The sequence below is a fragment of the Ambystoma mexicanum genome, chromosome 6q, assembly GCF_040938575.1.
Source record: "Ambystoma mexicanum isolate Mex_15411 chromosome 6q, UKY_AmexF1_1, whole genome shotgun sequence".
Taxonomy (NCBI): domain Eukaryota; kingdom Metazoa; phylum Chordata; class Amphibia; order Caudata; family Ambystomatidae; genus Ambystoma; species Ambystoma mexicanum.
The window spans coordinates 661259965-661283927 of record NC_090937.1 but is presented as its reverse complement, the minus strand read 5'-3'; the positions used below and the strand labels follow the sequence as shown (position 1 = coordinate 661283927).

The 23963-nt window shown below is 43.3% G+C and overlaps 1 protein-coding gene across 2 annotated transcripts in view; it reads right to left on the bottom strand.

Moving 5' to 3' along the window:
- The window catches only part of TRPC3 (transient receptor potential cation channel subfamily C member 3), a 1234189-nt gene that overhangs the window by 537049 nt on the left and 673177 nt on the right, over positions 1–23963 (bottom strand). For both annotated transcript variants that reach the window (XM_069631155.1, XM_069631156.1), the window contains exon 4: positions 381–545. In XM_069631155.1, coding sequence (XP_069487256.1) covers positions 381–545 — 165 coding nt within the window. The remainder of the gene's footprint in view (positions 1–380; positions 546–23963) is intronic.

Sequence of the window (23963 nt, the reverse complement as noted above, 5' to 3'; positions counted from 1 at the left end):
CTTTGGAAAATGACGTCATGATTCTTACCCAAAGAGAGTCAGAGAACCCGGAACAGAGAAAACGAGAGAGAGAGCGAGAGAGAAAGAGGGAGAGACAGAGAGAGAAATAGCATGAGAAAGATGGAGAGAAGGAGGGCAAGCTAGATTGACCTATGAAACACCAGCTGTAGTTAGTTATTACCGCTGCCTATTACCGCCAGATGATGGAGGCACTTTTGAAATGTTCTAAATATAAAATTAAAATAATCAAACCCTATTTCACGTGCCCACATGGGAGAATGCTATTTAGTAACCAGTTAAAGATCTCCACGGATGAAATGCACACACTATAAAAAGCAGCCTCTTCAATGCCTTAAAAAACATGGAAGATAAATCCTTACCCAGCTGCACGGTGCAATCCAGTAACCGATGGCAAGGAATGGGAGGCCCAGGGCGACTACCAGCACCACCAAACACTTGATAGCGATGGGCTGTTCCCGCAGCCCTGTGAGGTTTTCGTACCAAATGGTCAGCAATTGCTGCTGACAGTTCGGGTGGGCCACAAACTGCAAGGAAATAGAGTAAAAGACTTATTAGAAATGCAAAACTGTACATGTGCGTAGGTCATAAACAATGCATTTATGGCACAAAGTATGTAAGGGTTCCAACTATAATGCAATGAATGCATAAAGTGGATCATTAATTAACAATAATGCAACCTTTTCATACAGTGATAAATGCTAGATTCCTCACACTTTGAAGAGCTGCAAATTGCATGTTATCATTACCCAACTCAGTGGTACTTCATTTATAAACATCGGAAGGCTGAAAGGCTAAGTTAGGCTTGCTGGGGTGCAAGACTGGGATCTCTGAAGTGGGTGCTTAACTTTCTATCTGCTCCTTGCTGGGGGGTCTTTTCTAGTTTCTGGGTGGTGAAAGGCAGAGAGATGCATAGAGACAGACAAAGACCAATCCGAAAAGAGAGCCATTGCAAGGATAAAGGGATACAGAGTCGCATGCAGTGATTGTGTGGGAGTAAGTAAGTGAGATGGTCAGTGAGAGAGAGCAAGTCATGCATGGTGTGCAGGAAGTGAGCAAGAGATAGCAAGTGATACAGTGAGTGAGAAACTGAGGAATATAGAGTGAGAGAAATTAAGATCTCAACATACAGCAACTGGGAAAAGGGGCATCATGTGAACGACAAAGGACAAAAGCAGTAACTGAAAAAGTGTGGGAGAGACAGAGACAACACATCAAAAGTCTTAGAATAGGAGACAGCCCACAGCCAACTTGAGGGAACAAATCGGACAGAATGAGGAAAACAGAAAAGACTAGAATGCTAGGTTTAGCAATGCATAAGGAATTCACGGGTGTCTTTTAACAGGTAGTTGAATCAGAGACACTTTCAGCAGATACTGAGAGCAAGGCATTTATACAAAAGGCATAAAATTCAACCAGTGACATTGTTATATAATTAACAGGGAATCACCAAGAAGTGTCTGTTAAAACTGCAGGTCAACTGGTTGTACTTCTTTCAGATTCATCTGTTCTTATGTCACACAATTATAAGTAATGGGCGATGTCCATTACAACAAAAGGCTTGGTGGACTTGGTCCTGTTTGCTTCAGACCAAATTGTGTGTTAGATGGAGTCAACTTGATCTACTTTTAATTAGGGAAATAGTATTACTTTAGCTCTTGTTGACAGCAAAACTGAGCTGCATATTCTCTTGTATGCCAAGATTAGCTAACAAGTAATTAATGTGAATTTAGAATAAATGTCCTAGTCAAATGATTTGGAGTTTAGTTATGCATTATAGGATATTTATTCAGTGATATTGTACTTTTCTTTCACAACGTTGGACCTAATTGTCATAGTACTAATAATTGTTAGTTTTTTTCTTATGATTCTTTATGTTTATTTCCACACAATCAAGTGCATGTTACACATTAATTACTATTTTGTCATTCCCTATGAACTCTACCATTTTAAGTCAAATCTTATTTGCACAACTGAGCATATAATCCTTTAAGGGCCCTGGTGAAGAGCTTAGCTCGAAACACATGCAGACTCATTTGAACTAAAGGCACAATAAATCACGCTTCATAAAACTTAAGGGAGAATTGAGTTTGAATAGTTTGGTAACATTTCTTGAATGCAGAGTAGAGGCTTCTATGACCGTTTAAAATTAATTCTTATTTGCACAACTGGGTATATAATGCTTTAAGAGCCCTGATGAAGAGATTAGCTGTAAACACATGCAGGCTCATTTGAACTAAAGGCACAATAAATCACGCTTCATAATTCTTAAGGGAGAATTGAGTTTGAATAATTTGGTAACACCACTTGAACGCAAAGTAGAGTCTTATATAACAGTTTTGAGTACAATTAATACTATCATAGGGTAGGCGCTTTTACAAACCAAGTAACGTGTGCTTTTTTACGAATATTGGAGAGATGTCAGGGAAGTATTTCTTTATGCTTGGATTCACTGTGAAACCTGACCAAAATATATCAGCTATTAGCACAGAATCTTGGTGCTTTGATCTTCCCTCATTCCCTTTAACACTGACAACCTATTTTGACCAAATTATACAATGCCTAAAAAAGAGAATACCATATAAACCCGCTCCATTGCATGTCCCTTTCATTTGTGTGCCCGAAATCTTCTTTTTCCCTCATTCCCAGGGAAATCTGAAGCTTGGAGTATTTACGCATAATTTGAGTGCCTAATTGAGACTAACATGAACAGCATTTCAGCAAATGACATTGTCTGTGATGGTCACGCAAGATATAAACAAAGATGAAATTAACTAACAAAACTTTAGGGTACGACTAGTCTACTGCACTTAAGATTAGTATTTAATTGAAACCTCGTGTATAACAAAGACAGAAATAGAATTACCTTTTATTGCGCAAAATTGTGTCAGAAAGAAGAGATGTCCGTTGAAGGAGGTAAATTGACTAACTCCATTTCTGCTAAATAGACATGCACGTATCATATATCATTGAGAAGGGAAGAAGTCATGTGTAGCAAGCTTGAAAAAATGCAAGATTCAATTCAGTTTGTGTTTTATATTTAAGATGTGTTTTCCTATGTTAAGGTTCAGTGGATGAAAGGCAGATGCAAACTACAATTATAGTTTGTGATTTATGCAAGGATATTTACATGACAAGCAGCAAAGATGGCTATATTCATAGATGTGTGAACCATTTGATCTGATCAGTAGAGCAACATGTGAGGGAGACAAATGATTTCTGATTGAAAGTCTATAAAGTATTTGATGCATGTCTAATTATTTTGTGAATGAGTTTGAGGTTTTATTTAGTTTTGGGCATGAGCAATCGTGTGAATAAGATCTTTATGAGAAATAATTTTCTAGAATTGTAGACTTCAAAAGTTGTAAGTCACAATTCAACAGTTTTAGCATAGCTTTGGGGATGTTTTAAGATTTTGTTTAACATGGTTTTGTTTAGAATCAAGCACACAAAGCCATTTGGTGTTTCCAGGAAGAGTAGGAGTAATTAGATGAGAAAGGTAAAGAAAATGATGTTAATTGAATGCTATAAGTAATATCCGAACTGAAGAAGATACATATATATAAATTAGGTAGGCGTAGCAAGAGAATGAGCTATGGACAAGGCTGTAATTCTCTTCAAATTAAAATTCTGACATCAGATATATCTACACAGTACTGGTATCGCCAATTGCAATTGGGAAAAGTCAGTCTGACTGCAGACGAAGTTCCTGATTTACAAAAAGGTTTTCAATGAGACTTTCCCATGTTAAAATTTCAATGCCTGTGGGGTTTAAAGCCTCCCCTTATAGACTGAGGATCCGGGTTCTGACATGGTGGGAGTCTCATCAACTGAGTGAACACCTCCTCAAATGTATGACTACTAATCAGCTACTAATCATTTAATTTACAGTATATTGGTCATACTTGTATACAGTATAAATAAACAACACAAAGAGGAACATTCTACTGTACAGTACATTTCTCGATATACTCCCCTCTGCCACCACCAGCCCAAGCAACCTTCACTTCAATCACCTCCCCTCCCCCATTCGTTGACCCATGACAGCAACCGATCCAATGGGAAAACATGTCAAGCACTCTGCAAGAGGTTATCATCTCTATATGGCTGCCGCAACTCCACCCTCATCTCCCAGCCACCAAGAATGGGCAACTTCTGTAAACCCAAAATTGGAAAAGTATGAAATGAAGACGGCCAGCCCACCATAGTTTACATTTCAATCGAGATGTCACAGGTAGAGACGGCATGAAACATTATAGTAAAAATATTAGTATCCTGATTATTTTTTTGTTTTTTATATTTTATTGCTTTTGGATACAAAACACAAGCACCAACATGCATTTAAAAAAAGGGCAGTTCCAAAATGCTTTGTCAGAGATGGGATTCGAAACCAGCTCCTGTCCACCTGAGGTAAAAACCCTGACATCTTCACAGGTATCGCACATCTATTACCCTAGGTTCCTCAGATGTTTTTCACTACAGCTCATATCAACCCTAGCCAGCATGTTCGATGGTGATGGGTCAGGAGAGTTGTTGTCCATACATCCAGAGACATACGTTTTATACCTCAAAATATAGCACTATGATATGTGCTCACTGTAAGTCAGCACATCAAATGCAAGACTTGCATCCCTAATCTTGGTCTCTGGTCTCTGGGAATCTATTTTGGGATTCCTGAGCTGGGGTCTGCAAAATGCATACTAATATATACAGTGTTTCTGCACTAATAAGGGAAAGGGCATAGCAGGATATCCTTCTCACGTACTGTAAATGTAGTTACAGTAATGTCCTATAACCTACTTGCATGTGGGAACTGCCGCAGATATCTCCAACTCATACTGATGTTGCATTGAATCTTAAAAAATGTAATTTCTGTGCCCATACATGAGAAAGGTTGTTGAAGGCCATGGGTCTATGCTAGCTGCAAGCTCATTCTTAGGGTGCGCCTTTCCTTCATCAGCCAAGAAGGCCGCAGATCAATGCAACACAAAGCTTCCTGTCCCTAACATTAGACAGAAGAGCAGAAAAGTACCGAACAAATAAAAACCAACAGCTACTGTCGTCACTCATTCCTCAATCTAAAAACAAAAGAAGGTGTACTGCACAGGAATTCCTATTGTTGCCCCAACCATCTCCTATCAGTGTCCTTGCACCTGAGTTTTAGCATTTCCCACATGTGGGGTAAGTCACTATGAGCATACAAATGACGATGGGCTGGTCATAGGCCATTTTGAGTCTAAAGGAGGAGCCAATATCCGGATCTACCACCGTTGCTCTTGGTATTGGACTACTCTCAACCACGGAAGCAAAGAACTTCTACAAGACCCAACCTCAGCCAAGCAAACTCAACTTTTATCACCTAGAGAATGTGAGTCCAATCCTGCCCCTGAGGCGCAAATGTCCATGATACCTGTGTGGATGGGACTTTAATCACCTTAACCCAAGCAGGCCCATCACTTAAGAAGTGAGCACACGTTTGTATGTAAAGCAAGTTTATTAGACAATTGACTGGGGAGGGGCATGATGATGCTGTAGAGTCAAACTAACCCATGTCTCCCGGAAACACACAAGATGACCCATGATTTACATTTTTGCATCAGTTAAAACACTCCCATATATTTTAGTACAATCCAACCTCCACATGTGATTGGACAAGGCCTATACAAACGAATTCCAGTCTTTTTCCAATTCTCCCATCCTCATTGATTGCAACTATTTTAACTACCATCTTCAGCTCATTTCTACAACACACCCCTTTTTAGAGTTTGTCCGTGGCAGGTCATGACATCATCATACAGTTACACATTCACACACAAACATAATTCCTTACAAGTCCCAGCTGGCCTGAAACTTCCTAACCCTAAATGTAATTGCACATGGCTTGCACAAGTACTTCAAATAACATGAGGAGGGGCAGAAAAAGCAGGTTCCCTTTGAACTGTCGATAACCATCTCACCCACCATGTCTTGCTCTCGTCATTGGAACATTTAAATCTAAATGACTACCAATTCAACACTCATGGCCTCCTGAGAAAACAATCAAAACACAGGGAATATTGGTCAACTCTGCCTTTAGGTGTCCTTTCTCTCCATGTTTATTGTTGGTCAAAAGCAAATGGCCGGATTCCTCTGGAAGCTCATATGCACTTAAAAAAGATGATATCTGTCTTCTGTGAAACTACCAGGCCATAAACAGTCTGGCCATTTTTTTTTTTGGCTCACCCTCTGCTCGGTCAATCATTAACTCTCCTTTGGCCTCCAACCCTGCAAAACCAGTTGTTCTCAGATGTTCAAAATTCACCTTGCGAACCCCTGCATGCAGAGTTTAAAAGATTTATGAAGAGAGCACACTACATGCAGATTTATAAATTTCCTGTGCATGTGTCACGCTCCACCATTACTTACCGGCGGTTCACTGGGGTGCTGCACAGCACCATCACGCTATGACAGATGGTTGGCGGCTCTGTCCACAGGGGCGCTGGTGGCCACTTGTCCATTCACCATTCTCCAGGAGATCGTGCGAGGCACTGCAACCCCTTCGAACGTCCATTGCAGTTGCTGGGCTGCGTGCTTGCATCAAATTGTTGCCTTCTGGGATGGGGTCATATGATGCTGGTTCATGCCGATGGCTTGTGTTTTCCCAGGCAATGACCCACGCCGGAACCATCTAGCTTCTGGTATAAAAGGCTTACAGAAGCAGGAGGCTGTGCGTCTTAACGCTCCTGTTTTCCTGGTGTTTGTCTGTGCTCTGACCAGCGCTCCCATGTTCTTCTGCAGCCTTAGGGGTGACTCCCTACTGGTTCTTCTTTTCTGCCCCTTTTTTGACTGCCCTCTTCTTCTGTGCCGCCTGCCTTTGCCTGGTACCCTTCCTTGCCTCCGTTCTGCACCACCTCCTTCTCTGCCTATGGCATGGTTCTCCTATGCTCTGTGTTCTATATTCCCATCTGGGCTTGGTTTGTGTTACCTCCATCATTGCCTTAAGGGTGGCTCCCTATTTGGCGCCTTGTTACCATCAAACACCACCTCCCAGTTCAGTGTTTGCCACTGCCTTTACATCACATTAATTCCAGGAGGTGAGCCCGTGGTGTGGAGGAGCCGGTCCCTAACCATGCCTGAGGCTACAGTCACTTACGAAGGGGGCTGGGTCCACTGCCTGCATTGACCACAGCATCCTGAACGTCCAGTGAGCCGGTGCCTCCAAGAAGATTGACAGATCTCCTTGTCTCTCCGCTCAAAGAACCGGTAAGCAACACCCTAGTGATCAGGCGCTTGACAGTGTTTATCAGTGTGCATGCATGTTTAATACCTATTGTTTCTTCTTTACAGTGGGTTCTTCATGACAAGTTCCCTTAGTTTGTGTTTATTTTTCATTGGGGATTTTGATATTTATCTTGCTGCGCGCATGCAAATCTAAAAAGTATCAACTTAAACACTTAAAGTAACACATATTCCACTAACATTAAATATCCTGGATACATATAAATTTGCTACATTGCGCCAACTTCGCCACACCCCTAGCCACAAATATGGCGTGCACAACGTGAACCCATCATCCTCACTTGAACCTTCCCTTATCACCGCCAACATACCCAAGCGAACCAGAAAGCCATCCATCAAATCTGCTAAGGTGCCACAGAAGAACAAAGTGCATAGTTTTCAGCAGTGGAAGTAGTTTACTGTCCACCTGGTAGTACACCCTCCACCCAGTAAATTCCATCCCTCTTTCCTTACCTTACTGCAATGCGTGCTGTGTACATTCTGCATTTATTACGTTACAGTATGTTAGGTTAATGTTTGTTTCGATATACTGCACACAATGCCAACCGCATGGGATCTCTCCCTTTCAGTTGTGTGCTGTCTTTTTGAACTCTATCTCTTTGTTACTCTCTCTCACTCTCTGGGTACTGAACATCCCATGTTCATTGTGTAATAGTATGTTGCTGGGGTTTACAGAGCGCATCTTTCTTACTACAGTATGCCTCTCAACGTGACTTCTGTCACTTATAGTAACGAAATGTTTTCCTGTGTACAAGCAAGCTATGTTCATTGTCTTATGTTACTGTATGTCACTATACATTTTATACCACACAACACTAACACTGAAATTGTATGGTCGCTCTCCTTCTTTCTCTCAACCATATGTGGTTGTCTCTACCTGTCTCTCTCTCTCCCCCTTTCTTCTGTAACTTCCCACAATGTATTCTGCTATGAATTTGGTGATGTCCTAAAATAGTGTAACATAATATGCCACAATGATACTTCTTTACAAATGCCCCATTCCTCTGTACCACACTCACCTATACACCCTTGGCCCCCAACACCAGTGTCAGTTGTTAACTTTCCCCCAGTATCCCACCCACATCTTTCCTCCTTTCCCCCCGACACCAGGGACAGCCCTCAAACCCTTCTCTTCATATCCCACTACATCTGCTCCCCTTGGCACCCACCACTATTGGCAGCCCTAATTCTTCATCCCTTGGCTGTCCCTTCACCTCATTCTCTTTCGATTACACTATGTAGTCAACGTTTTGATTTCACTGAACACTTCAACACACCTTTGTCGCATGTGTGTTCCTCTCTCGCAAACAAATGTCAAAAGTTCTGGTATGTACTTCTTAACTGTACTGTATTTATTGGGTGACTGAGTAAAATAACAAAGATATCAACTTTTAGAGGGGCATACAGGACATTCACGTATTGGTTGTGGCCCCATTGCACTCCACGACCATGGGGAGCAACCTCTTAATATGGTTTACATCCTTAGACAGGTATCTGGGGCCAGTACCTGCTACCAAATCTTTGAGGTGCTCTTAAAAAGCGCTCTTTTGTTGGTGCGCTTGTACACACTCTTAAGGTACCCCATATTTGTGCCAAGTTTCACTGAATAGGATTTATGACATTCCAGAGGGGTTCATACCCATGTGAACCCTGCTCTGCCATAAAGGCAGCTGTAGAAGAGTGCTTGTGGTAAAGGCGAGGGAGTATGGTGAGGCACAGTGGGTGAGGGGTTTTAGGTACAGTAGGTGAGAGTGGTAGGCGGAGTGGGTAAGCAGGGTGTGGTACAGCAGGTGAGGGCTGTAGTGGAGTGGGTGAACAGGGTGTGGTAGAGTGGGTAGGTTGGGTGAGGTAACCTGCTTGAGAGAGGTGAGGGAGAGTGGGTGAACAGGGTGAGATAGAGTGGATTAGTGAAGTCAGGTAGAGTGGGTGATTTGGGTGAAGTAGAGTGGGTGAACAGTGTGAGCTAGAGTGGGCGAGCGATGTGAGATAGAGTACATGATCAGGATGAGGTAGAGCGAGTGAGTAGGGTGAAGTACAGTGGGGGAGGCACAGTGGTTGAGTGGGGTGAGGTAAAGTGGGTGTGTGAGGTTTGGTAGAGTAGGTGAGCAGGGTGTGGTAGAGTGGGATGAGGTGAAGTGCATGAGTGGGGAGATCTAGAGTGGGTGAGTGCAGTGAGGTAGAGTGGATGAGGTCAGATAGAGTGAGTGAGTGGTGTGAGCTAAAATGGGTGTGTGGGTGAGGTAGAGTGGGTAAATGGGATGAGGTACAACAGGTGATTGGGGTGAGGCATAGTGGGCGAGCAGGGTGAGGTAGAATGTGTGTATGGAGTAAGATCGAGTGGGTGAACAGATTCGGGTACAGGTGGTGTGGTAGAATGGTTGAGTGGGGTGAGTAAGGTTTGGTAGAGGGGGTATCAGGTGAGGTAGGGTGGGTGAGAGGGTTGAAGTATTGTGGGTGAGGTAGAGTGGGTGTTTCGAGTGAGGTCCAGTTGGAGAGCTGGGTGAGGTAGTGTGGGTGGGGCAGAGTGGGTGTGGAAGAGTGCATGAGTGAGGTGAGTTCGAGTGGGTGAGTTCAAGTGGGTGAACAATGTGAGGTGGTGAGGTGGAATATGTTCACAGGGTGAGGCAGAGTGGGTGAGTGGGGTGAGGTGGATTGGGTGAGCGATGTGAGGTAAAGTGAGTGAGCAGGGTGAGGAGAATAGGTGATGTCGACTGGATGACTGTGTGAGCTAGGGTGAGTGGGTGGGGTGAGGTATTGTCAGTGAGCATGGTGAGACACAGTGGGGGAGCCGGCTGAGATAAAATGGATAAGTGGGGTGAGGAAGAGTGGGTGTGTGGTCGAGTGATTGAATAGGACAATGTAGAACGGTAAGATAGAGTAGGTGAGTTGGGTGAGGTAGACTGGGTAAAGAGGGTGAGTTGATGTACAGTGGGTGAGTGGCATCAGATTGAGGGGTGAGTGGGATGAGGTAAACTGGGTGAGTGGGGTGAGACAGAATAGGGAATGGGTTGGGGTAGAGTGGGATGAGATTGAGTAAGGTAATGTACAGTGGGTAAGCAGTGTGTGGCAGATTTGAGGAGCGTGGTAAGGTACATTGGGTTGTGGGGTTACGTAAACTGATTGAACAGGGTGAGGTAGACTGGTTGAGTGGAAGAAATAGAGAGGGTGAGTAGGCTGAGGTAAAGTAGCTGTGTGGGGTGAGCTAGAGTGGGGGAACAGGGTGAGGGTAGGTAATGTGTCAGTGAGGCAATGTGGGTGAGGTAGGGTGGATAAGTGGGGTATGTTAGTGGATGAGCATTGCAAGGTAGAGTCTGTAAGTGGGTGAGTGGGATGACGTATAGTGGGGTCATTTACCTCACACTCCCCCAATTTCAGACCAGCATACAGGGTAGATTTCACATATGCTGACATTGATCCTTTGATCATGCAACGGGATTCCTTTTAGCTGCCAAACTGTCATCTCATTGTCGTGTTGCAGCAGCTCATCTAAGATTCTGCACAGATGCCGGAAGTGAAGGTTAGGAAAATCAAGCAAATCTCAGACACCTGTTGCAGTTCTATAAGTAGTAGTCTCAGCTTCTTTCATATATATGCATATGACTACTTTCACACAATCCCACCTGTTGGCAGATACCCTTGATAAGTTAAAATATAAAAATCAAATGATGTATGTAATATATTCCCAATTTGGTTACTGTAGCAAAATCAAGCTGCACTATACTTACTCATCCTGATGCCTCATCATCTTCTGTGGGTGTGCTTTCCCACTGCTATGGGAATAATTGGCAAACCATGTGAGGGAAATCCTGGGTGTTGAGATATTTCTGAATTCTGTAATGGGATACACATTGCCATCAAGCTCCCTGAGTTTGGAGCTCATCTCTGGGCTGATGCGTTTGGGCATTGCTGGGACCATGTGTCAGGCATCCCAGGCAGAGCAGATGTATCCAGGTAGCAGGTACACCAGGGGAAGTAGCTTACACATTGCAATGCAACATTAAAAACTGTAAGGTTGTGTCCAGAAGATGGTGCTTTAAATAGGCTCAGATCATAAGAGGAGAGGTAAACGAGGTGAGTGAAAGTCTGTAGTTTCATTGTTTCGTAAATGACCATGTTAATTGCAGACATCAAGCCTTATTCAAAGTCTATTGAAATTCTTCAGCACCGACCGACAGAAGTCACCTGTGTGACTTCGATGGAAATAGGCACGCTTGGAGTGGCAATGAGCCTTATGTATTGCACCCTAATGCAATGTGATTGCCACTTGTAGTCGAGTCACCTCCAACCTCTTTGTCCTCATTTATTTTTGTTATTTTGTGTTCACTTCTTCAAGCAAGTAAGTAAAAATAAAAACAAAACAGCACAGTTAGAGAACTGAATGTACCCTGGCATCCTGTTGTCACATAGACTTTCTTTAGAAAGTCTGCAGTTCGGTTGGCCCATTTTGATTGACTCCACCAAACACATATCCATATACATGCATATGTATATGTTTGGGTAGGGGAGGAGGGGGTGGATTAGTTGGACGTGGGGTAGGGCATCCTCAATATAAAGAAAACATGTTGAGTTCAGGTGGACTAAGCAGAAACCGCAGACTTACAATAGAAAGTCTTTCAAACAATGTACACCCATGCATGTCTATGTACACTTGGAGTAGCTTGAAATGTTGCAACTCCACAACTTAATGCACGAAGTGTGACACACATTGTTAATAAAGATGTTAGTTTAGTTTAGTTTAACCCAATTTTAATTTTCTAGTTCTTTAATGAATTGAAGTAAAAATAAATAAAAGGTAGGTTGACGCCTCACTGCAGGACCAAGACAGCTACAAGTCCATATCAGAAACAAATCAAAACTCCTAAAAGTTCATTGTGCACAATTCCTGGGAGGGCTGATTCTCGCTCCTCAGTGGCGAAGTGCTCTGGCTAGTTCAGTACCAACCTGTAATTAGTAAAATAAAATATCATTAGTCCTTATTTATAACCATGAGGGAATCTTATATTTATGCAAAAGGTTTATTGTGTCTTGTAAAAATACATAAACATGTTTAAGAATGGCAACTAGACTAAGGACCATGGCACTTAAGCTTTTAAAAATGAAATAGAATTGTCCTGTGACGCCTTTTGGCTATGATCCAGCACTCCAATCCAAGGAATTCATTCACAACGGACCCTGAACAATTATAAAACTGTAAAATGAACATACTCCCAAGTTTAATAGAAAATCAAAATAGAATTAATTGTTAGTCGATCCTATCCATTTTGATCAGGAGTAGGCTTGAAAAAGCTCCTTGTGACACTAAATACATGTCAGCGGTTTTTGAGACACAAGGCCAGTGGAAACCCTTTTGCACAAACTTATAGGACTACCTCATGATTTTTCATAAGAAATAAGGATGTTTTTCTACCAATTACTATTTGATTATTGAACTTCACATGGCACACAGCCACTAAGGAGCTAGAATCTGCCATCTTCATTAGTACCCCTTGAGATGCAAGCAGACACTGCTTACTCACAAGGCACTGCAGCACTGTTGAAAAGTAATTATGGAATCACCCTACAGGGTACATGGTGGGCAGCGTCTTGCAGCTCTTCTGCTCTTTCCCGCCTTAGCCTCGAGAAAACAGGCACAAATAAAGTGTAAACGTAAACTTGAAAGCCGTGTTGGATGGCAAGGGGCTTTGAACCTGTGCGCAGGGCTCAAAATGTGCACTCGTCACTAGCAGATGGCTAGTAATAGTTGAGTCTTGGCGAGTAAGAAAGGGTGTGCTTTGTGTGTGTGTAGTATTGAGATGGCGAGTGACTTTTTATGGCTGGCTAGTAGCTTGCAACTTGCATTTTTCCCCACTGCTATGCCTCTACAGTTGTGATACTTGGGGACAGCAGGCTTGACCTTCCACACCGTAAGGGTGTTTTGCAGGTCCAGCGTACAAGAGCGATAACACATCCACATTCGTCAGCATGCAATAAGCTCGGCCAGTACAGATGCGTTATAATGCCTGTCAGGATACTAACACCCAGATGCCCAGCCTGCACAGACCTCTTACAATATATCCTCCATGCTTGATTGTACCTAAGCAAGGTTATGATATTACAAAACGTTGGGAGATATGTAACTTCACAGTGCAACCTTCCCTGGATTCCTCTGAGCTACAAAAGAGAAGCACACACACATGGCTAGTACCTTCCAGGTAAGACTGCACATCCCAGCAACTCCTCCATCCCCTATCAACCATTGCCAATACATGAGCACAGTGTCTATTATTCAGTAGGCCTATACAGAGGAACTGAGATCTAACAAGCTAGTGACATCCACAGGAGACGGGAAATTAAATAAACAATGGACTGGGGTGTGCAACACTGTCCGGAGACAAATGACCACAGTCCAGGGACGCGCCTGCCGAACCCAGATGATGAGTCCCACAAAGATCCTTCTGGAAGACGGAAGAAGCCACACGTGTTGGGGCCTTGAATAAATGCTAACGAAGTATTGCATTATCTGTGAGTAACAAATTACACAGAAGCCAAGGCCTGTTTCTTCAGTTAGAAGCAGGGGCAAGAAGTTGAAAAGAGTCTGAGGCAGCAAAGCCAAGGGGCGAGTCCGAAGGCAATCTGATGAAACAGGTAGGAGTGGACAACCTACATTTCGCAGCTGAGGGATCGGGGGGTGGGGGGACAAGGCCATACAAGTCCAACTCACAATAGGTCCAAAACACTCAACATGGCGCTGTGAGGAGCCCAGAGTGCAGTAGTCACGGATGTCGGAGCATTCCCCCTGATGACGTTGGGGCCAAGGACCTTGGTTATTGTAGTCCTGAGGATGGACAGTGACATAGAAGACTGTTATATAGTGCTTTGGATAAATGCAGGAGCTGGTGATGGAAGAGAGAATGTTGGCTGTGAGTGAGAGAGTGTTTATGTGTAAGTGAGAGAATTTATGTAGGCAAGGTTCTAGATACAGGCAGTTGGAGAACCCCTGCCTGGCCAATGGGAGCCAGTGCTTATCTCTGAGCTATCTTAATGTGACTTACTGATGCTATAATAAAGGAAGTATACTGGAACCTACCTGAGAGCCTAAGGATCCTACATTATTTCAATGACATTCTCGCCACCCGAAAGCAGTATTGCAGGAACCGCATAACAACCGCTGCACAGGCAAAGGTCACGGTTGAGTGATGGAAAACTTGAAGAGGTGCAGTTACTTTCTCTTTAGGGATATAAGTGACAGGAACAAGAAATCAAGCCGAGGTCCCTCAATGAGAGAACAGCTCTCGTTGATTTGCAAAGGGACACGGCACTTCAGCCATTGTAACAACTGTCGATGATAGACTCTGTTCAGTATATGACATTTCTATAAAATAGAATAAATGCAGAAAGTGGTCTAGGCAGCTGCAATGGCGTGCAGTAGTTGGGGGAAATAGGTCATTGGCACAATAGGGCATCTCTGGAAGGTTTTTAGACCATATTGCCAAATCTTCACTGTGCTATATCAGGTATGGTTATAAGGAGGAAAGCAAGTGTCAACGTAATTAGATGGAAGATGACTTATACCACATGCATATTGACTGTTTCCCTTTTTTTGTCTTTGTCTGTGTCTAGCTGTCATTGTGGATGATACATATTTTAAATTGGGGTCTCCATAATGGCAGCAAAAGTATGGATTTAGCGGAGTTGAAGTCTTCAAAGCGAGGTCTGAGGTCAAATCCAGGGATTGTATGCTAGCCTCATTGGTTTGGTCTGAAGTGTTGACATCATTTGAAATATGGAACCGATGGACGAAAGTCACCTTAAAGCTATGATTCCATATCTAGTAGTCTACAAGCTGTCCTAGTCACTATGCGAGGAATGCGATCGACGAGCTCTTCATATTATAGAGCATGCGCTTGAGTACAGTCTAATATCAGTGCCCTCTTTCCCTACAGACTTTCTTTCCACAGCTGTCTGGGGCTTGGTGCTAAGATTTTGGTGGGTCCTGGATTCGTGTGCTCGGTGCCCAGAATGAGTTGCCCAGATTTGATTAATTGTATCATTTTGTTTTTTTGTAATAAGTGGCTTTTGCATTGGTAGCATGCTGAGTGTGTTTTGGAATCACAAATTGGCGAATGCCTAAATAAGCAAACATGTGTAACGCGGCACTTCTTGCGGCAATGCGATCGAAAGCCACTATTACATCTTATTTCCGGAAGTAGCTGTAACTTGAATGCATCAGGTCTTGATTGCATTTTGTTTTGCCATCCACACTAGAGCATCTCATGTTTTCATATGTGAAAGCTAGTCAATAGCTGCCCATCAATCATAGCTGCCGACTTATCACAGATGAATATGAAATGGCATTTCTCCCTGACGAACGTGGAATCTGGACGGCTAAATCGAAGGACTTGCATCAGCTGGCTAACGCGCTTCCTGGAGGAGGCGGAGCTGGGTTCGGTCACGTGACCTGGCACGTGACTTTTCGTGGCTAGAAAACAGCAAGGCCACCAGCACAGCGGCGCATTTCTCCCTGACGAACGTGGAATCTGGACGGCTAAATCGAAGGACTTGCATCAGCTGGCTAACGCGCTTCCTGGAGGAGGCGGAGCTGGGTTCGGTCACGTGACCTGGCACGTGACTTTTCGTGGCTAGAAAACAGCAAGGCCACCAGCACAGCGGCGCATTTCTCCCTGACGAACGTGGAATCTGGACGGCTAAATCGAAGGACTTGCATCAGCTGGCTAACGCGCTTCCTGGAGGAGGCGGAGCTGGGTTCGGTCACGTGACCTGGCACGTGACTTTTCGTGGCTAGAAAACAGCAAGGCCACCAGCACAGCGGCGCATTTCTCCCTGACGAACGTGGAATCTGGACGGCTAAATCGAAGGACTTGCATCAGCTGGCTAACGCGCTTCCTGGAGGAGGCGGAGCTGGGTTCGGTCACGTGACCTGGCACGTGACTTTTCGTGGCTAGAAAACAGCAAGGCCACTACCCTTGCGGCGCTAAGCCCGTCAGGAGCAAAGGGCGCTGACTGTTCCACGGCTGTTCGACGCGGACGGCGCGACTTGTGATCGGGAGTCTGCTACGGATAGCCACAGAGACACCTTGCACAGCCAAAAGTACAGGGTAAGTAGACACGGCGTAATAATTGTTCACCGTACTAAATTTCCCTCGCCGTGTATGGATGAGAACATGCGCTTGCGAAGCACCAAGCAAGGGGAAGAGTGTCCACTCAAAGAAGACCCAAGGTCTGCAATGAAACATGTCCCACATCCTCATGCACCATGTCGAACCAGCCCACAAGCGATGAGAGCGGAGGGCAGTCTTACCACCGCCAACAACTCACAAAAAATCTGCTTACTAAGTGACCTCCCAACGGATCCAGTACGCGCAGTGGCGGTTAAGGACACAATCAGGGAGAAGGAGAAACAGGTCTCAAATGAGACTATACAAATTATAACACCATCTGAGGGAACACACGGCGCAGCGAAACTGGCCGAGTCGCAGTCTTCCGGAGGGGAGACTAGACAAAGCCTTACCTGCGACCCTGTACAAGCCAGGAAGTGTGATAAAGACCCAAGCATTGCACTGGGCCCCAGCAGCAACACGCTCACGAAGGCGAACCGGAGCACAGCGGCCTCATCAATCAGTGCTGATGGCCATAAAGACAACGCTGAGCACAAACAGCAGCAGCAAAATACAGGAAATAAGCACAGTTTAGCTCCAACAAGCAACGTGAAGGCACAAGTACATGCTCCCACTGACGAAGACAGTGCACAAGTCTTGTCAGACCAGACAGGGATACCACCAGAACTACAAATAAACATTTGTGCAGTCAGTAAACTTTCAACGGATCATAATTGCAAAAAGAGATCAAGAGATAAATGCACAAAAAGCATTAAGAAAAAGCTATCACCACCTAAAAAACAACAAGCCAGCAGAGGCAGCACGATTAAAAAGCTAACATATACAAGACTGCGGAAAAATCAATCTCTGCGAATTTTGACCGATTTTTTTGAATTTCAGCCACACACAAAAATCAATATGTGTGACGAAATCTCTGACGCGGAAATGCTCGCAGTAGAGACTGATTTGCCACCCCCGGCAAAACAAAGAAAATGCAAGCATATAAGTGAAGACTTCCCTGACTTACCAATAACGCCTGAAGCTCATCATGCAGAGGTAACGGAGCTGCGAACCATGGACAAGTCAGATGGACTTATTAACAGAGAAACAGCCCCGGAAATGCCTGCTCATAGTGGAACTCAACCTATGAGCAATATTCAGGATCAACAAATTACGGAAAAACAAACGAAAGATGAGCAGCAAACAACACAAAGTGAGATTGGGGAAGAAAACACCACACTGAGGAGTGATCTCTCACTCACAAAAGATAACCATACTAGGGCTCCTTCGGTACAAGAATCAACACCAACAAATACACCGTCAGGACAAATGGATGGTGCCCTAAGGAAAGCAAACTTACTCTACTTCCCAGGCATTGATAACAGTGAGAATCCTACAGAGGGTGATCGGCAACACCCCACAACCCCTAAGGACTTAACAGAAGCACAGTTCAATTTCTCAACAGATGCACAAGTGCATGAGCTCAGAAAAGTGGCCACCGAATTTCTGACAGCTACAGATGGACACGCAACCCAAGAACATTCACTTGCGAATTCAATTACTTCCGCGAAAATAAACAGCACCCCTAAAGACAGGAGGGCGTCAGTAGCAAAAGAAATCATATCCAGCATACAAGAATCAAACATACATCGACCATTGGTAAACACCATGGCACCCACAAACATAGGGAATGCCAGTCAATCAACACAAACACTAAGTAAGCGGTATTCTGACTCCGGGTCAATACATCACGAAAACATGAGTCAGCAAACAGCACACTCATCACAAGAGATGAACACAAAGAAAACGGATCTTCAAGGCATAATGTCAGTGATAACCATCGCACTGAACCCTTTCTGCAAACTTTATGAAACATTGCATGAAACGGTGAAAGATCAGCAGGTGATGTTAGCTATGATCCTCACAAAAGTATTGTACTTAGAGACCTATATAACAACAAAGGAAACTGTTTCAGAGCCAAAAGACAAGCTGGATACACAAGGACCATATTTAAAAAACAAAGGCGCAGCACCATATCTTCATGCTCAAACGCAAACAAGGAAAGAACACACTGCACACGAAATTGGAACACAAACCAACATAGTTATCGACCTTACAGAAGAAAAGCGCGTCAGCGGCATGAGGGCAACGCAAGGTGCAGTGCAAAAGCAAACTGATGAACTCATTCTCAAAGGAAGGTCGCCGCTGCATTCAACATGCCAGGCCTCCAACACACTGTTTGTCTTAAACAAGGCGCCTGTAAGTAATCAGGTTGAAAAAGACAAAAATGAACTTATCTACTCCATTTTTGATATGACCAACGGCAAAGACAAACTGAGTCTGGAAAACCCAATGGTAAATGCAAACCACAATCTTACTACGAAAACAAACATCAAGGCATTACAAATAAGTACATTAAATAACGATAGTCCACACAGTAGACAAGTACAGGAAAAAATATCGACCACTGACAAAAAAACAAGCCAGAAGGCTACTACCACTAACAACACAAAAAACTCAAAACTGAACGAAATATACAAAAAACACAATGACAGAAGTAGTTCAGCGGCAAGAAACTATTCGTCTGACTCCGACCCAGTAGACGCATTATTAGATCTTAGCATCTATCCTGCTGACGACTCTTGCTCAAGTATTACACCTGATCAACCTAAAAACAAGGCAAAATCCTATCATAAAAATCAGCACACCTCCGCAACTCCGGGAGCAATCAATAAACCTAATAAGGAGCGCGACTTCGAAACCCTAGAAGAAAGGCGTATTCGCCTAGAATATCACTTCAAATCTAATGAGGCAGAAAAACGTACGAGGTCAACAAACAAGACAACAAAAACGTCAGACAAAGAAATAACCCAGAGGAAATTCAAAGGCGATAGCCACAGACAAGAGAGGGACAAGGAACGCAGAAAAGGGACAGAAGAAAGACGTAGGCAAAACAATGAAACTTCAGTAAAAACAAAGAAATCGGAACCGTCGAATCAAGTTGCACGTTCGATCTCCTGTGGTGCTCAAAACAAGACAAACAATAGACACACAATGAAAAAGCATCAAGGGAGAGATGCAGACATTAGAATTGATGAAAAAGAAAAACACAGACTAAGTCCCCGTACTCAGGCAAAGCACAGGACTAAGAAACAAACCTCTGGAGATATGCATCACAATTCTAATAAACACACAAAGTACAGACGGATAATAAAGATGTCACAACGACGCTCGAACACAGAAGATCTCATTTTGAACAGGAGAACTGTCATGACCATATTTAGCAAAATTGGCAATCTACGCGAAATCCACACGGCAGACATAAAAATCGTGGAGCCATGGCATGACAGGTCAGGAGCAATCACCTTACTCCATGTAAACTCGAACACAGGATACACAAGAATCCTAAACCAAAAACTTGACATCTATAGACAGGGATTCCATATTGAGGATGTTTCAGTCCAGCATGGAAGTCTCGAAGCTCTATCCCGGAGACGACAAAGTGCCTCAAAAGACAGACATGAGAACCCTGGACAAAAGTCTCCCCTAAATCAAAAGGGGGAAAGAGAACATCAGAAAAAGTTGAATGTCAAAAAAACCCCAGTTAACCGAGAATCACATTTGGGTAAGGACCAAAATAAAACACGCAAGGATGAGCAACAAAACTCAGAACGTAATCTGGAAACCTACTACCCAAGAGAGAGAAGTCAGAACAGAAAAGAACAAAAATCAGACAACAGTCACAAGCTAAGCAATGAAAAGGAACACAATCAAAAATCGTACAACTCAAGGGAGGAAAGTCGAGATAGAAAAGAACAGAGACCAGTCAACAGTCAGAAACCTACAAGCACAACGGTTCTAAAAACAGCGGAGCTGCAGAAGAGCGCACAACCAAAGATAGACACATCTCGAAACATCAAAACAGGGCTATGGGCTTGGTTGCCCAAAATGCTCGCAAATCATCGGACTCAATAGCCATCCATGAAAGGAGATCCATCTACATGCGACACACCAAATGAAAGGCCGACACTACTAACCCTATGCTCCTGGAACACCAGAGGTCATTCCCACCTAACGATGCCGGGTGGCCCTAATTTAGGGGAATACGACATCATTTGCCTACAGGAAACGTGGCTTCAAACAACCCCAAGATTGGAAGGATATCAAATCATTCTAGTCCCGGCCATCAGAGGAAGTAAGGGGCGTCCAACCTCAGGATTGCTGATAGCATGTCGCAACGGAACTAGAATTCAAATTGAGAAAATCTTACTGACAAATCAATTTCTGTTAGCAATTGTAATTTCGGTGCAGGTTCAGAGCAACCAAAATGCACAATTCAGAAACGTAGTTATAGCTAACGGATACTGGAACCCAGCGGCAATAACAACAAAAAGATTCATTGACTTGTGTGAGAATCTACTTGTAACTGCAATGATTGACTACCCTGCAGCAGATATCATCATGTGCGGCGATCTAAACGCCACTTGTAATGAGACAAAAAAAAAAAAAATCAACAACAGTAGCACAACAGGCTTCAGCACATAGAGGAAAAGAATGGCTAAAGTTTTGTGAGCCACATGGTCTTCATAACTTAGACGTTGCATTTCCAGCATCAGATAGGCCACCCACGTGGGAGCGTCTACCCGCAATAGCCACTATTGATTACATATTTGTATCTCAGTCGCTATTACCAATCACTGAAGCATTTACGATACATCGCACATCCATGAGCGACCATAATCTACTTGAAACAGCCTGGTCTCTAACTAGCAAAATAAACACGCTTTATAACACTCAAATTGAAGCCAATGCGCAAGGCCTAAGACTAAGAATAAAGCCTGCAGAGATTTGCGAAGTAACAAAGAAATACATTGAAAACAAAACTTTAGAGGTCACTAATGGAATAAATTATCAACCATTACTGATTCCATATATGCATCAAAAACGAGGAAACGGATCAGCCTACTACCAAAGTTCCAAACATGTCTTCAATAAGGAATTAGTGGAGACAAGGCGCAACTACAGAAGAGCGTTAAGAGAAACACGTAGGGCACCAAACATAGATACCACGTATGCCATAAATGACATTAAGAAAAGGTACAAGGACTGGGTGAAATTTCATCGACATAAACTATACCAAGCGGATGCAGAGAAGATAACCAAAGCCCTCGTCACCAACAACAGCCGAGAATTCTGGTCTCTAATAAAGGACGCAGACAAAACATCGAATAATCAGATCTTAAATAATATCAATCAAGCAACTTGGGTAACGCACTTTACCAAAGTTTTTCGATCAGCCTTATGCACATCTGATAAAGAGCATCAAGTAGACACAGTACCTTGGGTTGACTTACAACAAGAAGATGACATCATGAATATCATCACCAAACTAAAAAACTCCAGAGCACCAGGCCCAGATGGGATTTCAAACGCAGAGTTAAAAAGCCACCCAAAAGAGTGGGCAAGTCTAATGAGTGTCATATTTCGGCGCTGTACAGAAACTCAGTCCATACCACACTCTTGGACCAAAGCGATAATCATCCCAATCTATAAAAAAGGCAACATGAACAATCCCGACAATTTTCGCCCGATTGCCCTATTGGATGTAATGGGTAAGGTGTACGCCTCACTCCTAATGTCCAAATTTCTAAAATGGGCAGCAGGAGCTAAATGCAATGACCCCTTTCAAGCAGGATTCAAGAAAGGCGCAGGCACAACTTGCAACATCCTATTATGCAGCACGCTGAAAGCAAACACACTGCAAAACAAGCAACATCTATATGTTGTATACATTGATTTTACTCAAGCCTTTGACCGAGTGGAAAGACTAACATTATGGGATAAATTAAAAGCGTGGCAATGTCCCAAGGACCTACTTGCTCCAATCCAAGCACTACATCGCAACACCTCAATGAAAGTTCGTTTGAATCGTAATAGACTGCTATCAGACGAAATTTACAGTGAACGAGGTGTAAAACAAGGATGCCCGTTAGCTTCTGCACTCTTCTTGACTTACATTGGAGATATCAACTGCATAAATGAAACAACGAGAGCATTTCCGCCAAAGCTGGGGCAAACGAAGATCGGGCACCTTCTGTACGCCGATGATTTAACCATATTCGATCAGACGGAAATAGGTCTGCAGCGAAAACTTGACGCTCTTCAAACTTACGCCACAAAAAATCCCTTGGAAATAAACACGAGTAAAACAAAAGTCATGATTCTTCAAAACAACGGCAACAAAAAAAGAAATCAACAAAGAAATATCTTTAAATGGCATCTGGGAGAAATCAATCTCGAGACCGTTGCCCAATGCAAATACTTAGGAGTATTAATGGACAGCTCTCAAAAAGAAACAGCCATGCAGGCAGAACTTTATGCAAAGACCAAAAAACTAGCTGCCCAAGCTAAATTTGTGGATGGCAAATTTGGAAAATTCTCCCTAGTACCAACCATCAATTTCTATAAAATGAAAGTGGTACCGACAATCACGTATGGTGCAGAAGCAATGCCCACCTTACCAACAGGTTTGTGGTCCAAGTTGGAAGCGCTGTTTTGGCGCATAGTACTACATCTTCCACCTTCAGTATCAGGGACAGCAATCAGGCGTGAATTGAGCCTACTATCGTTAGATTGCACAGTCCTTTGCAATTCCCTCATGCTGTACAGAAAATGTCTAATTGCACACAACAACGAAGTCTTTAGGCTACTAAAATGCGAAATGGACAGCAGAAAATGCAAAATGCTAAACGACTGGCAAGACAAAAACCAACTAATTCTGAAGAACATCGCATCTGAAGATCAAGAGCTCATAAGCAATCCGTGCAAAATACTAAAAAAACTAAAAGACAACGATTGGGCTACGACAATAGATAACGCATCCAAACTAAAACTCGCTTTGCATCTCCCTGGTAACACTCTAAAAAGGAATGAGTTACAAAGATATGTCAACCAATGCCCAAGCAAACACGTACGAAATGCAATCCTGCGCGCACGGCTAAACTTGTATAAAACAAGGGAGATCCTACATATTCGCGGCCAAGATACAACAAATGGATGCCGTTTCTGCGAAAACAACTTTGACCCTCCAAAAGAAACACTAAAGCACTTAATCATGAGCTGCTCAGCCACAGCTAGCATCAGATCACAATATCTTGCCCCGATGGCAGGGTTTGATATTTTGGCAGAAGAAGAGACATGGTGGGCTCGATTAATAGGAGGGGAAAGAACAACATGGCAAATTGCAATGGCGCAAATGGTCCGACACATCGAAGTCAATCTATTAAATGAAAACGATAAGTAACAGATAACGGAACCAGATGAAACGGATGCTGTAATAATTTAGACTAATTCAGACTAACGCTGCACGAACTTAACAACAAAAGAGAGAAACACCCTGGCAAAGACTCTGATGATAACGATGATGATAGAACTTGCATTTTGTATTGTAAAATCATATTTTTTGATCAAACAATAAAAAAAAAATAATAAAAAAAAGAAATGGACAGCGGATCTGGCATTAAGGACAATAAAAATAGCAGGACCACTGGGAAGAAGCGGGTCATTCAGATC